Below are 15,538 nucleotides of genomic sequence, written 5' to 3' on the forward strand. Positions count from 1 at the left end.
TTCAATCCCAAGTCAAATGACTCGGCAAGCAACATGGTATTTCATCGGCTTTGGCTCCAACTGGAATAAATTGGGATCGCTTTGACTATGCTACATTTACTTTGTCTGTATGATTTTTGGCAAAACTTCAAATTGTAGCGTCATTTCTGGTGCGATGCTAAGACGACGTACCTTCGTCTTCCTCCCGTGAGGAGGTTTTTAGCAAATAAAAATAACAGCCATACCGAAGAATAATAATGGCTGTCAGATTGTCACTGAGCTCCAGGTTGTTTCTGGCATATGTGACATAACAGGGGTGAAAACGATCAGTTAGCACTTTTGCCTGGGTCCAAAAATAACCAGTTATTTTAGTGTGACACAGGCTCAACAGGAAACTGTTAAGGGAATAGTCTTATTCATTTGCAGTTAACCTTTATAAATACACCTATACTGTCAAAGTGTTAGGCAACTTGAAGTGTAGTTATTAAGAATGGAATCTACCGGCCTGCTTTCCTTCACACTGATCCTGAAACAGCCGTGCACATCTAAAAAAAATGACCCTTCCTCACTCAGGCTCCTCGGCGACCAACGCTCTACACATTCCAGTCTTGGATTGGCTTAGCTGTTGGCCCAGAGCCCAAAGGGCGTTTCTATAAAACTCTCAATGTGCTGAAAGCCAGAGTCACAACGCAAAAGGGACTCAGACTCAACGGTGTGTCCTAACAGGAAGAGTGATTTCTATCTTAAGTACTGTGTCTGAAAGATCTGGAAAATGTGTAAGGGATTAGCTGCCTTACCTCAAACCTGCCTTGAAAGGTGAGACCAGCATTATCACGTTACCTTTCCTATCATGTCTTTTAACTGTGCGCAAAATGCTCTAATGTATTTTAAACATCTTACAAATTGCTCTGGTCTTAAAATGTGTCTGTTTATTCCATGCTAGTGTCTTTTGCAGGTTAAATGTTCTCATTTGAAAGAGCCTGAGGGTTTTAAAATCTCAGCTCTTAAATGTTAAAATGAACTTTTGTTCCTTGGAAATGTTTTGACCTCCATGGACAATATTACGTCTGTTATAGCATATGTTTTTTTTCTGTCTAATTTCATGTTTTATGCCTCTGAAAAACTGAAAAGGGCAACAAAGTGTCATGGTCAAAACCATCTACAGCAAATATTTCCAATATTATAGCAATACTGGCAAAAGTGTTTAATGCTAGAGTTGCATTCAGCATTATGACATAATGCAGTTATAAGAGGATTAATTTTGGTAAATGTATTTATAGTATATCAGACACAATATTGAGAAAAAAAATGATAGTTTTCATGTAGACGTATGTTACAATGTGTTTAGAACAATATGAGATTTAGTCTTAAAGTTAATTTCACTTTTCCCTCCTTTTATATTTTTTCGTTGAACAAAATCTTTGGTGAAGCAATCAATTATTGTGGATTTTGTATTAAATCGGCCAACGCACTTGCCAGCAAATTCAAATCTTAGCGTTTTATTTAAATAGAATAGAGAGAGGACGGTAAATGTCATCGTTTGAATGTTTGAATAAACATCACGACTGTGTTTTAAAAATAACTTTTCTGCTTTTTTTTTCCCGTCCAGGGCAAAGGAGATTAAGACAAAGTTGGGTGTTTTACTGCAGAAGCCAGAAAATGTCATCGACCTCATCATTCCCTACTCTGAGAAGCCGGAGAAGAAGCCAGAGAAGAAGCCGCAGAAGTGAGTGTTTCCCCCTCGGAGAGATGAACTGCTTGGGGTGGAGTGGGGTGGGGGCGGCCGGTCTGTTGGAGGTCAGTGTTAAGCAGATTGATTGATGGTAAATTGAGGCTAAATTAGCCGAGCAGAGCCCAGAGCAGGTACAACATCTGGGGATCAAAGGACGTTAAACCGCTCTATATGCTGGGCCTGGGCTTAGATGTTACAGTGAGATGCTGCTTCCATTTTTATCAGGCATTGCCACATAAATGTGAGTCAAAGGTGATCTACTTTACTTTGGTTTGCTGTAATACAGCATTTGACTTCGGCCTCTTAAAGCCTTTTAATCATGAAACAGTTCATTGAAGAAATGTATTTGAAAGGATTTATTCAGTGAATCAAATGGCGGTTTGATAAAAGTAGATTTCAGGATTTTTTTTTTTATCAGCTTGCACCTCCCATGGCAAGTTAACAATCTGTTTTTATTTTAGATTAAGTTTTCAAATTGTATCTTTATTCTCTTTGATTTGATTCACGAGTCGAGTGTATGGAAATGTTCCTCTCATCACTTCAGCGTTAGTGGAATATGAACTGGCCCTCACTGATGTACAAAGTCACATCACAGAGGTTAAGATCATATCGCCACCTGCACCGAAGAGAATCGATAAGTTATGTCCTTTACAGAGATTCCGCTGGAATGAGAACGCCACTCACTCGCCTGCCACTGGTCTGTCCTTGTAACTTGAAACATTTATAAAGAAAACATCAAAAAGCGTTCTCCCAAAGGTGACACAATCATTACGCACACGTGGAAAAGCTCCGCTTGAGTTGCCTGACATGCAGCATCACACACGATCAACCCCCCCCCCCCGGATGTTTTCCAGGCCTAAATCTTGCAGCAGTTAAGCCGTGATCAAAGACGCGGTCTGATTTAGCGAGACTACGGTCTGACATCACTACTTTGAATATTTATAGCATGTTGTTTGAAGCTTTTCAGATGGAGAGGATCGCTTACATCCTCTGCGCGAGCTTCACACGTTCCCCGATAATGAGCGAACGCTGAGTTATATAAGAGTTATATAACGAGACGTGTTTATGGCCAAATTCAAAAAAACTTTTAATTTCTATTTATGTGTCTGCCGTTATTTGTTTCCTCATTTTAAATCTGCGATGTATTTGTTTGTGTACATACTGTAAAAAATGTTGTATTGCCTCTTATTTTTATCCAGTTTTTTTCTAATTTGAGGTATTTTGTACACAGGCCTACTCCTGAGGAGGCTGCTTACTGGCGGGAGAGTCTGGAACGAGTCCTCAACAACAGCTGTATGTACAGCTTTCTTGCTCTTTCTCTCTCTTTCTGTCTTTCTCGACACCTCTTTGTGTCACACACAAACACTGTCAGGACTAAATGATAACCTGCGAGACCTAAACTCTTGTACCTCGCTTTAACCAAATTACAGCCGAGTCCCCATAATCTGATTTGATCTGATCTGTTTACACAAAATGAAAAAAATCAAGAATTAGGCAATTGATGAATTGTACCGTGTCTAATCACAGCTCCTTCTCTGGGCAACACAATTACAAACCCTTCATTGTTTTGTTATTTGTTCTTGGTGTCTTGGTCGGCAATTCATTAGTGCTTCATTCTCCTCAATCTCTTATGTACTTCTTCCACATAGAGCTTAGAGTTAAAGGCGCCATATGTAAGAATGTGGCCAAAAACGGTTACGACAATCAAATTCATAATACCGAGGTCTTTTAGGTTTCGTTTTCTGACGTAACTGGCAACCCGTGGTTGCTCGGCAGCTGAGACTCTACTGACTGCAATGATTGGTAGACGACGGTAGGTGGCGCCACATGCCAAAACATGATTTCAAAACATAAACATGATTTGCAGTCTGCAAAATATGTATTTTAATGCAAATATTTTGTCATATTAGTAGGATTTTATGGCCAGTTGCTTTAGATTCATTACATAATGCACCTTTAAAAGGACGATAATGTGTCGATCATGGCCCAAATGCTCCGAACATATACGGGGCAGCATACAATCAAGAAATGTAAGGTATCGTGATATGAGACAAAGGAAAACAGGAAATGCTCTGGGCTACAGTTCCAAGGCCAAAACACAGCAATGCCATCACCATTAAGCTTCAAGTATACAGTTATAGCAGAATCCTGTCTTAGAATAAAAGGCCCAACATTTTACTGAATAAGCAGATAAAAGGCCTGAAAAAGGAACAAGCAGTGCACCAATAAATGACTTCACTGTTACCTCACTGTTATCGTGTTGCTGTGCTGTCAGCATCAGACGCACCCTTCGCATCCTCCCTTTTCCTCAGTAAGACTGGCCGTCGCACATACTTGGACAAATACCATTAAAAGGAGTGAGCAGAGAGAGAGGATGCTGTGTACGTGTCCAGAGACGGGGCCCCGCTGAAAAATCACAGCCAGCCTTATGTTTGCCACACAGGTTTTTTTTTTTTTTTTTACGTAACTGGCAGGTTGTTTTCCCTTAGCTTGTGTTGGACTGACTGCACCAATTTCACACCATTTTACAGCAGCAGTTTTAGTGGGGACAGGACAGGAGGTGGACACGGGCATCATTCCAGAGAAATATTTCACTAATATGGACACCACCCGCTTAGAAAGACACTTAACCACAACGAGGCGCCTCCATCTCAACCCTTACACTCTTAAAAGTGCTAAGTAGAGCCATATAAGGTTTTTTGGCTTGTCCTCATAGGAGAACTCTTTTTGTCTCCAGATAGAACCCTTTCAAAACCCTTTATTAAGGAAAGGGCTTTTAAAGGGTTCTCTGGATCAAAATGGTTTTTACTGGAACCATTAGTGTTACCAAGAACCCTTGAAAAACCCTATCTTCGGGAAAGGGTTTTTCAGAAGCAAATGGTTCCAGGTAGAACCTCAGCCCTTGTAGAAGGACCCTTTTGGAACCATTATTTCTAAGAGTCTAGTGCTCACGCGGCATGGATCTGTGCCAAATTCAGTCTGATTTTAAACATCTCAAGTACTTGTTTTTATTTTTCCCCCCATCAGTTTGCCATAGGTTCTGCTGAAAAAAAGGATATAAGACACTCTATATTGCACATTCTTATAGTAACAGCCAAAATGCTCTGTGTTCTCAGGGTTAAAACCCAAAACACAATGCATTAAAGGTGCATTATGTAATAAATCTAAAGCAACTGGCCATAAAATTCTCCTAATATGTCACAAAGACTCAGAAATAATGTTCATATAACAAACTGAACTCACCAACAATAACAGTACAGACAAAATATTTGCATGAAAAAAAATATTTTGCAGACTGCAAATCATGTTTATGTTTTGAAATCATGTTTTGGCATGTGGCGCCACCTACCGCCATCTACCAAACGGAACCTAAAAGACCTCGGTATTTTGAATTTGAATGTAGTAAGTTCTTACATATGGCACCTTTAAGGAATTCATTAAAGGCAGTGGTTCTCAAACTTTTTACAATGTTAAAGTACAGTGGTGTAAATAGGACGAGGAAAGTCAGCTACAGACTTTTCACAGGAGGTAGATTTAGAGAGAGTCGGTTACTGTAATGTTTAAAAAAAAATTCTATGCACGCTGGTCAAAATTCCGCATTTCCAATAATGTTTTGATTTTAAAGTACCACCAGAGTAAGCACACGTATCACATTTGGCTATATGCACAGGCTTCAGAGCATTATTATTATCATTCCCTATTATCTCCCTATACTATTGAAGGACGTGGTCTAATTGGAGTGCTCTCTTTCTGTTGGAGTCTGGTGTCTGTCAGGAAGACTGTTCCTGGAACACTGCACCTGTCAAGTGTGTGGTTTCCATAACAGCCGTGCACCTCTGTTCGCTTGCTATTGTACGCTTAACACATACAGACCGGCGTATGCTGTGAAAGTGCTTCGGGAAACTGTGTGCATGTCGAGGAACACTTCAAACACTTCGCACCAAAACCAATACGCTTTATTAGGTGATATAATCTGCTTTATTAAACATTGAGACAAAACTCCTTTTATCGATACACTGGATCATTTGGAATTAAGGCTGAAATATGAGGATATATAATAGTTTGAATCTTAACAACTACTACACATACCAGAAGCCACAACCACTGGCTCTGCTGTTTACTTCACAGCCAACAGGACTGATGATTAACTCTAATGGTTAACGGTATTTAGCCGTACATGTAAACTCTGTTGCTAATAAGTGACTAAAGTAGTTCCTGGACACAAAAAAAAAACGCAAGCACAGAGTACAGATGTTACTGACCAGCTGTGGACGGAGGAAAATTTTCTGCTGCAGGGTGGCACAAGAGCTTTTCCAAGTAGCTCCTTCAGAGATCTGGAGCAGGGCAGAAATGCACTGTGCACGTCCCTGCACCAACATCTGTATCACTGTGTGTGTGTTTGTGTGCCCACTGAGGTCATGTGTGTGTGTGTTATGGTTACATCTCCAGGGAGAAATCTAAGCAAACGCTGATTTATTGCACGGTTGCCGCAAAGTGACGCGACAGGATAATATATCAATGTGAGGATTTTCGCTTTAGCATTATTCTTTATTACAGGTTCTTCCCTGTTAATTCACACGAGACTCTCGCTGAGTTATTACCCTCTCCCGTGTGGCGCCACCGCTCCTTTATTTCGAGTCAAAGGTTGCATAATAATATCATGTACCAAAAAAAAAATTATAAATGTAGTGTAATTAATTAAAATCTTACACAGGATGCCCTGCAGCATGTTGTACACCAGATATTCCCAAAAGTAATATTTATAATAATATTCTGTCATAAATAAACATGCTACTAAACTATATATGTAAAAAAAAAACATACATACATACACAAGGAAATAGGCCTGGGTCAATATACTTTGTGTTATTTTGGGTGCTGATTGGATTTCAGTGTGGGAGTAAAGTTGTCAAAGAAATCACGATGTTGTGTGTGTTTTGTTTTGTTATGTTTTGTGTGTTTTTTTGGGGAAGGGGTTGTCCCTTCCTTTTTGTGTTTCCTTGTCCTGGTCTGTTAAGGAACAAAAAAAAACAACAAAGGCTGCAGCTTGATTGTAGCTCAGCTGCTATTTTGAACCACACCAGCCATTTAGATTAAAGATAAACGCCTGAAGCACACAATGCTTATCATCTGCAACACATGCTCATTCAAGACAATGAGACCTTTAACAGACATTTTTTGTTTTAAAAAAAAAAAAAAATCAAGACCTTATTTTTCTGCAATAAGTCGAATGACCACGATACTTTTCTATCATTTGTTGTCTCTTTTAAAACCCTTTCTACCTTTTATCCAAGGAAATGCAACACAAAGAAATATCAATATTCGGAAGGGCAACTGATGTGAAATCTCTGTTGCATAGTTACCGTTTTGTCTTCACTGGTTCGACTTTGCAAACCATGTAAGAGAGCTGTCAGGTGCTGGCGGGGGCCGTGTGGAGATAATGTCCTCTTTGGCTTGGCGTGTGCTATAAATGCACCGTTAATGGCCCCATTCATATATTAATGGTTTGTTATGGAAAAGTGCTGCAGTGTTTGTGTGATATCTGATATCGAGAGGTGGCATAGACGAACAGAGCACCATCATCAATCCTCTCATATCGTAATGAAGATTCTTGTGATTTATAAAGAATATTATGCAGATTAGAAATGGTAATAATAAAAAAACAAGTGTTTGGTTGTGACTCGCACCAAGTTAATTGGTGCTCTTTTTGCTGTATGTGAAGCATTTTGGTTAATAATCAGAGCACTTTGAACACGGGGAGAGCTGTTCATTTAGGGACAGATGGTGTGATGGTAATTGGTTTTCTCATTTAATGGAAATGTTATTGTGACTCTGACGGGAAGGTGACGCTGATCCAGCATCGGGTCTCAAACTAAAATGATCTATGTCTGGTATGAGAATTTCAAAATAAAATTGTAAAAAAAATGGGGGGCCACGGGTTTGATAACATTAGAACAACACGGGGCACCAAAGAACTATTAGCTGCTCCATATTTTATTTATTTTGACATCTCTTGATCCAACTTCCTCTCTTCCTCTCTCCAGATGGTCTGGCTGCTTTCCGAAGCTTCCTGCAGTCCGAGTTCAGTGATGAGAACATCGAGTTCTGGACGGCCTGCGAGGACTTTAAAAAGACCAAGGACCCGGTGAAACTGTCGGCCAAGGCCAAGAAGATCTATGAGGACTACATCCAGTCGGAGGGACCGAGAGAGGTCAGGGATTCCTGTGACATTTTAACATCCGAGTAGGATACAGTTTGACAGGATACATGCTTCTTACCCCTGGAGCTGCTGGTGTATACACACAAAGGCTCCCTTCGTCAGGTCTGATAGTACTGCTATTTTGGCACGGAAGTAGAAGTAGCATAAACATAATATTACATTTATTACAATAACAACAACAACAAAAACCTGCAGCTCTAGTGTATGGCCTTTGCAGTTTTCAAACATTTAAAAGCCTTTCTCCGCCAATCGTGGAGCTAACGTTTGGATGAGAAACAGGGGCAGGCGTGCTCGAGTGTCAAACACATGAGCTTACACAAGGAGAATGTGCTAAGACTCTGCACGTCAGCGAGTAACACAACAGCAAGTGTCACACACATGCTTACCACATTTGCTGAGGTAATGTTATCCCAGCTTTGTACGTGACGTCTGGAAAAGGAAGTGATGTTCCTTCCGAGTGAATAACATGTCATCCGACACCACTGTCGGACGGTGGTTTTTGAATGAAACACATGTTTAATTGTAACTAAGAGGTGGGATCAAAAGATTAAAACCACTCACGTTCGTGTGGTAAATATGACATTACCATGCGACTGGTTATTGTTGGATCAAGGTGGATTATTGTGGAACATCAACATAGATCCGAAAAACAAAGCTCTTTGGTGCACGTGTTCAACCGCTTGTTAACGTAAATACTCAAACAATCGACCAATCGCATGGAAGCAACTCGGTGCATTTAGACATCGTCCAGATGACTTGATTGAGGTTTGAACCAAGCGTCCAAATCAGGAAGAGAAAGTTGATTTCAGCGACTGATTTGAGCGTGTCATGGTTGTCGGCGCCAGGCGGGTTTGTCTGAGTATTTGAGAAAACTGACGCTCTACAGGGATTTTCACTTACAGCCATCTCTGGGGTTTACAGAGAATGTTCCAAAATAAGCGAATATCCAGTTAGTTCTCTGGCAGAGGTCAGGGGAGAAATTGTAAGGCTGATTTGAAATGGCAAGAAAGGCAATAATAACTCAAAAGTCACACAAATAACCACTCAATATGACCAACATGTGAGAGCATGAAGCAGATGGGCGACAGCAGCAGGTGTGTATTTTCCACTAAAATATTAAGTAAACACATGAAGTTAGTTTTCCGCTTTCATTGGCTCTAAATGTATTTGGGCTCAGACTTTACAATCAGTCACTTGCTGTTTTCAAATCAGTTATCGTAAACATTGTTGTTCTCTGTAGCGCCCTTTTCTCGGAATAAACCTCCGGGACACAGGACGTGACGTACTATGTTTGCAGTGATTAAACTAATAGTGATAATGATGATGAATCATCTTCTTCTTCATCATCGCCCCCCAGAGGTACTGTATATGTTATCCAGTAGCTGCATTCTGAACCTTCGTGTTTCTGGAGAATATATGTCTTGAGGGAAAACTTAGTGACACACACCTTCAGTCTCAGTGGACTGATGATTGAGAGGTTGGCCTTTTCATGAGTGGACACCAGTGAGGTTGACAGCTCTGGTATTGTCCAAAAGGAGCCTGATAGCAAGGGGATGTCCTTGAATTTGTGTTTGCGATCCCTCAACACGACATCTGCATGTCTTCATCCTCAGTTGTTTCTTACGAGAGGTCTTGTCTTCGTGCCACTGCAGGTGAACATTGACCACTTCACAAAGGACGTGACCCTGAGGAACCTGGTGGACCTCTCCCACGGGACCTTTGACTTGGCCCAGAAGAGGATCTACGCCCTGATGGAGAAGGACTCCTTCGCCCGTTTCCTGCGGTCCGAGCAGTACCAAGAGCTCCTGGTCAACTAAAAAGCCTGAGCAGCGAGCCTGAGAGACAGGGGTGGGGAGGCAGTGAGGTTTCAAACAGCAGGAAAATATTGGGACAAAAACGTTATTCTCAATTTCAAAAGTATTTCAAATAAACTACCACTGTGTATGAGCACACAAGAGCTGGCTACCTTTATTTTACCAACAAAAAAAAAAGATCCAAGGTGAAAATTATGTTTTGAAGCAAAGAGCACTGCCTTTTGAAATAACCCTACCTCCCCATCTCTGCCACATAAACGTTCTGTACACTCTTAGAAATAAGGGTTCCAAAAGTGTGTTTCTACCTGGAACCATTTGTTTTTCAAGGGTTCTTGGTAACACTAATAGTTCCAGTAAGAACCATTTTGATCCAGAGAACCCTTTAAAACCCCTTTCCTGAATAAAGGGTTTTAAAGGGGTTCTTGGTAACACTAAGGGTTCCAGGTGGAACCTTTATAAAAAGGTTCTACTATGAGGACAAGCCGAAGAAACGTATATGGTTCAAATTAGCACTTTTATTTCTAAGAGTGTAATTGTGAGGACAGTCAACCCTTAGTCTTATCCTAACTTCAATCCAATGATTACATTAATACCAAGTTTTAACCATCTAAATCAACTGTATGAAGACTGTCCACCTCACAACTGTAGAAAGACTCACTCCAAAATTACAACAGACAACAATTAATAATACAGGAAACACAATTCAAATCTAATTAGAACATGAACAGATTTGGCTCCTCGAGTGCTCCAATCACGGCTTACCTGACAAAGAGCAGTAACAACATGAGCATGTGAGGTGTTTCGTACTTGACATAGTGAAACAGGGGAAGATTACTTCGTCCTACTTTGCCCTGTTCCAATATCGTGTTCTCTATCAGCAAACACCTTACTGCGATGTCAAGCAGATATATCGCAGTTCTGTAACGGTTTGTACGTCCTAAAGCACTCCCACGTGTGCTGCAATTACATCTTTCTTTTATTTTAAACACAGCATCTGCTCAGTCAGGCCCAGTTACAGCTGGACCTTTTAACACAGCTCTCCCGCGTGGCACAACACTTCGATGCTTTGGTATAAATCAATTTGACAACACTTAACAAAGCCGATTTGGTGCACGTCACTTGGTGCCTTATAGGGGGCACTTCAGTAAGTGAATTTGCTCATATTTGAGTCAGTGTTATGCCGTCAAAACCTGGGGCAAGGTGAAATATGACTTCATCTGCCTTTCTACCCCAAAAAGATTCCGCGTAATGCAAAATGATGTTTGAAAGTCAAAGCATAGCCCTGTTTTGTCTTCTCCTTCGTGCCACAGACTTACAGAGACAGAGGGGGTTTTATTCAGCACCTATGTAAGTTTCTCCAGAAATGGAAAAAACTCTAAATGCCTAACTATTTACTCATGAATGTATCTGTTGATTAACTCCAGTAAGGACCAAATATTATTATGGAATGACTGGTGATGATCACGTAACTGTCTTTTTTTTTTTGTTTGTTTGTCTCTTCCACTTTCTCTCACGCTCACGCTCACACACACACACACACACGCTGGTTGGGTTGCGAGGCATCCTGTGAGAGCAGTTCCTTGAGAACAGCACAGACAAGTTGGCTCAGTGGTTGTGCTCCTTGGCTACCACTTAAGTGCACGTTGCTAAGATTGGAAAATCAAGTAGGTGGGAATCTGAAAACAAAAGTGACTTGAGCAGTGGCTTTAAACAAAGAGTGGTCTTTTTCCCATGTGAAATACCAATATCGGCAGTCTGTTTGTATACTAAAAATGTTAATAATAAAGGCCCGCGCATGGTATTTATGTGATTTTATGCATGGGAAACTGAACTCACAGGTTGGTTTTCAGGCAATACATGCTGACAACACTGGTTCAATCCAGCGCACATCTGACATATTTCAAGTCTTAACACCAACGTTGAAAATCATAAAGCAAATTTAAGTGGCGTGGAAAGCGAGCTACAAAACAGTCACATTCGTTCAATGTTAAAACTTAAAGTCACACGCTATTCACTTCACTGCATTGTACTACTATATAACAAGCACTGATATTCACCTAATTTCCATTAAACTGTGTCATAGACTGATGTGATGGTGGAGTGGGAGGTGGTGTGCAATGTTAACTGTATTCATGTAGTTAAATGTAGACATTACGTTCAGTAATTATACAGTATTTACTCACCTAAAGTGTTATGTCTTCACATTTAATGCAAGCATTACCTGTGTGTGTGTGTGTTTTTAACAAAACAAAACCCCGTCTAGATATCCAGCATTCAGCAAGTCCTTATTGATACGATCGCTAAGAAACAGTGGAAATACGACGTGTCAGTGAGCCAGACCATTATCAATTCATCAGTTGATCTATGTTTTGATTACCGGAAACAAGAGCAGTCTATGATTAGGATGTAAGAATTGACGCAGGTGTGCTACGACACAGATTTACCACTCTGGTGTTGTAACATCTGGTGTCGAAAAACACAACACAGACAAATCAATGAGGGCTTCAAAAGTGCTGAGTATGCATTATTCTATGTAGCCTTGCATGTATGTTTTGTAGTCGACCACATATAAAAATATACATGTGCTTACGATTCCTGAAGATGTATTTATTTGTACGTGTTAATATCTGCTACTATTTACTATTGTGTTTAAGTCATTCTTTAAAAAAAATACAACCATGAAGTCTATGATTCTTTGACTGAAGAGCTGGTAAAAGACTCTGCCCAGAGTCTTTTCTCTTTGATAAAGGAGGACGCGTCTGACTCGATAATTGTCACTTTGTTTTTTTTTTCTTCTTCAGACACCTTATCATCACTTTGTGGCACGTTTTCAACCCTTAAGACTTTTGGGCGACATCTGATGTTACTTGTGTGAGCCAAGAAATAATGTGTGTTCACCTTATTTAGACAAACCCTGTGTTCATGTGTTAAACCTTTATTTGCATCATCTGTTATGAGTGATAGGGTTATTCATTCTTTAGCATTTGCCTTTTATGTAAGTCAAAAAACTGCTTTGTGTTGGAGAAGTCTTGAATAATACACCTTTACGTCAGATTCTAGAGATGCCACATCCACGAAACGTAACTTAGTGTTGAAAATCTTCTCCGACTTTGATTGTTGTTAACTTAAATGCCCTCCTTGACGTCTCCATTCATGCTATTCCAAGATTATTATCCCATCTGTGCAAGCGGCCCAAGAGAGCAGTAAAAGTTGCCGGTCCGATGACAGAGCAGGGTCCTCGATTGACTCCACAGTGAGTGTGGGCTCCTCATCCAAATATACTGCTTCACAAGGAGACACCACAATCACACATCAATAATGTTTGGTATAAATTGTACAACCAGTCACTTGCTGTTTATAAAAGTTAACAGACATCAAAAAAAAAAGAGGTCTCGTTTCAAAATCACACTGGGAAAGAATCAAAGACCGCAGATTCCAGCGTTCCCTTGAGCAGGTAAGATAATGTGTTGCCAGATACATTTTCAGACACATGGAGCTTGAGTCAAAATGTTTAATTAAAACTAACACGCACAAAGAGGAAGACAAAGAGGAAATTGTGAATAAAAGCCCGTGCCCCGATGTAACCCCTCGAGGATAGTTTCTAAGAAAAGCGTTGAGTCATAAATCTGTTCCCTGTGCCCAATTCTTCCTCTGAGTAAACAAATCATCTCCGACAACACAGATGCATGTGAAGAGCATGCTACTGAAAAGCGTCCGAGTGACGAGTGAAAAACATGAGTGGAAACAGATGCAGCTGACGGACCGGACCGGCTGCCAACACAAACATTGTAAAGAGGCCTGCAACGGATGCATCCTGCGTTTGGTTGGTCCTTGGGATCTTGGTCAAAGTCCATCCATCCATCCATTTACTAGCGCTTAATCCTCCACATGAGGGTCGCGGTGGGTGTTGTGCCAATCTCAGATGACATGAAACCATAGGCGGACCCTACACCCTGGACAGTTTGCCAGTCCACCTCAGGGTCACATATAGAGACAAACAACCACTCACCTTGGTCAAAGTCAGTCTTTGTCGTTTTCTTCGGTGCGACAGAGATCTTGAAATTTTCATTTCCCAGTCACCATGTCGTCATTCGGGGGTTAGGGTTAGGGAATCTCACGTCGGAGAGAGAGACAGTGTACAGTGTCCACAACACTTTGTGCTCCGTATAGGCCTGGTCTACACACATCAAGCAATGCAGGGCATGAAACAGCAGATGGAGTCATAACGAACAAGTCAACCACATAAAAACTTCTTTCTTGAGCAAAATACAAAGACTTTCAATGCTTCATGTCTATTAAGGGTGATTTTCAAGCGCATTGAAAGTTATTTTCGTCAAATTCACAAATTTTCAAGGATATTAAAGGGATAGTTCAGAATTTTGGACAAAAGACCTATTTTCCAACTCAGTCGGTGTGATGGAGACGTCTGGAGACATTTTCGAGAAATTTCATTCAGTTCTTCTAGTTGCCGAGTTCGCTGGTGCTATGACTAGCGCAAGTCAATGGTACCTGCTAGCATGGCATTAGAAACACTCATACCGACGGCACACTCATACCGACGGCCGACACTCATACTGACGGCCGACACTCATACCAACGGCGGACTCAATGTAGATATCTGTGTTGATAGAATAATGTTTGAAACAAAACTAACCTTGCATCGCATGAATTTTTGAGGGACTACTTTCTCAGCACTATACTTCCGGCAGCCTCAATGTGTGACGCGCTGCTGCTGCTGAGACATAAATCCTTCAAATTGCAAGGTTGGTTTTATTTCAAACATTCTATCAACACAGATATGTACATCGATAGTCTGCCGTTACAATCGATTTGCCTCGGGTGCACTGTGGAGTTGGTATGAGTGTTTCTAATGCCATGCTAGCAGGTACCATTGACTTGCGCTAGCCATAGCACCAGCGAACTTGAAAACGTCTCCAGACGTCTCCATCACACCGGCTGAGTTGAAAAATAGGTAGTATGTCCAAAATTCCGAAATATCACTTTAAGGACCTGTGCTTCAAACTTAGTAAAAAAAAGTTTTTAAAAAAAACGTGGTAACAAAAGATGCATCCTGGACACATTTGACTGCGATCGAATCATTGTTTAAATATCAGGTCTGATCAGGGCCAGTAATTCATGATGCTATAAAAACCAGCCCTACAGGTACAAACAGACGAGCAAAACCAATGTTGCACGTCCGTGACAGAAAGTCACCTAATGCGACTCTGGATATAATGAGAACATCGTTCATCTTTAGCCTGCGACAGAAATATCTGCGATGATTACAGTCTGGGGGAAACAGAATATTACTCTCCCGAGTCTGAAATAATTTGTGTTGATGGATTAAGACCATAAAACTTTACGGAGCTGTTGTTTTGTGTGTGCTCAAGCGTTAATGAAGGCAGAGGGTGCGAGTGCTGCAGGACCTGTGAGCAAACACAGGAAGCCGCGTGGCCCACTTAGTACCTCATTAAAAAAAAGCGCTCAACAAGTTGTTGGCGACACAGTGCAGGGGTTTGTTCTCATTGCATCATTGCTTTTTATACACTTCTGAGAAAAGGAAAGAGACAAATTATAAGAACGATCTGTCGCCATGTGAGAGGAAATAAAACACTCAGAATGTCTTGGTCCCAGTGAGATCTGCAGCTGGCAGCAGCAGCATCCACCACCAACGAAGATGCACCCGGGGGGATTTTCTGTGCGCAGTCAGCCCCAAACTTGGTCGAGGTCACAATTTCAGCTGTCAAGAACAAGTAAAGTTGACATGTTACAGTGAGCATGCTTTTAAAAACT

At 40.9% G+C, this 15,538-nt stretch overlaps 1 protein-coding gene across 1 annotated transcript; it reads left to right on the forward strand.

The window, feature by feature from the left end:
- Window positions 1-673: 673 nt before the first annotated feature.
- rgs5a (regulator of G protein signaling 5a) lies at window positions 674-12,329 on the forward strand. The gene is made up of 5 exons (XM_083888071.1): window positions 674-795; window positions 1,589-1,705; window positions 2,943-3,004; window positions 7,756-7,922; window positions 9,584-12,329. The coding sequence occupies exons 1-5, from the start codon at window positions 752-754 to the stop codon at window positions 9,746-9,748; spliced, it is 555 nt and encodes a 184-aa protein (XP_083744197.1). The 5' UTR covers window positions 674-751; the 3' UTR covers window positions 9,749-12,329.
- Window positions 12,330-15,538: the final 3,209 nt, after the last annotated feature.

The sequence above is a fragment of the Microchirus variegatus genome (assembly GCF_963457635.1).
Source record: "Microchirus variegatus genome assembly, chromosome: 4".
NCBI lineage: Eukaryota > Metazoa > Chordata > Actinopteri > Pleuronectiformes > Soleidae > Microchirus > Microchirus variegatus.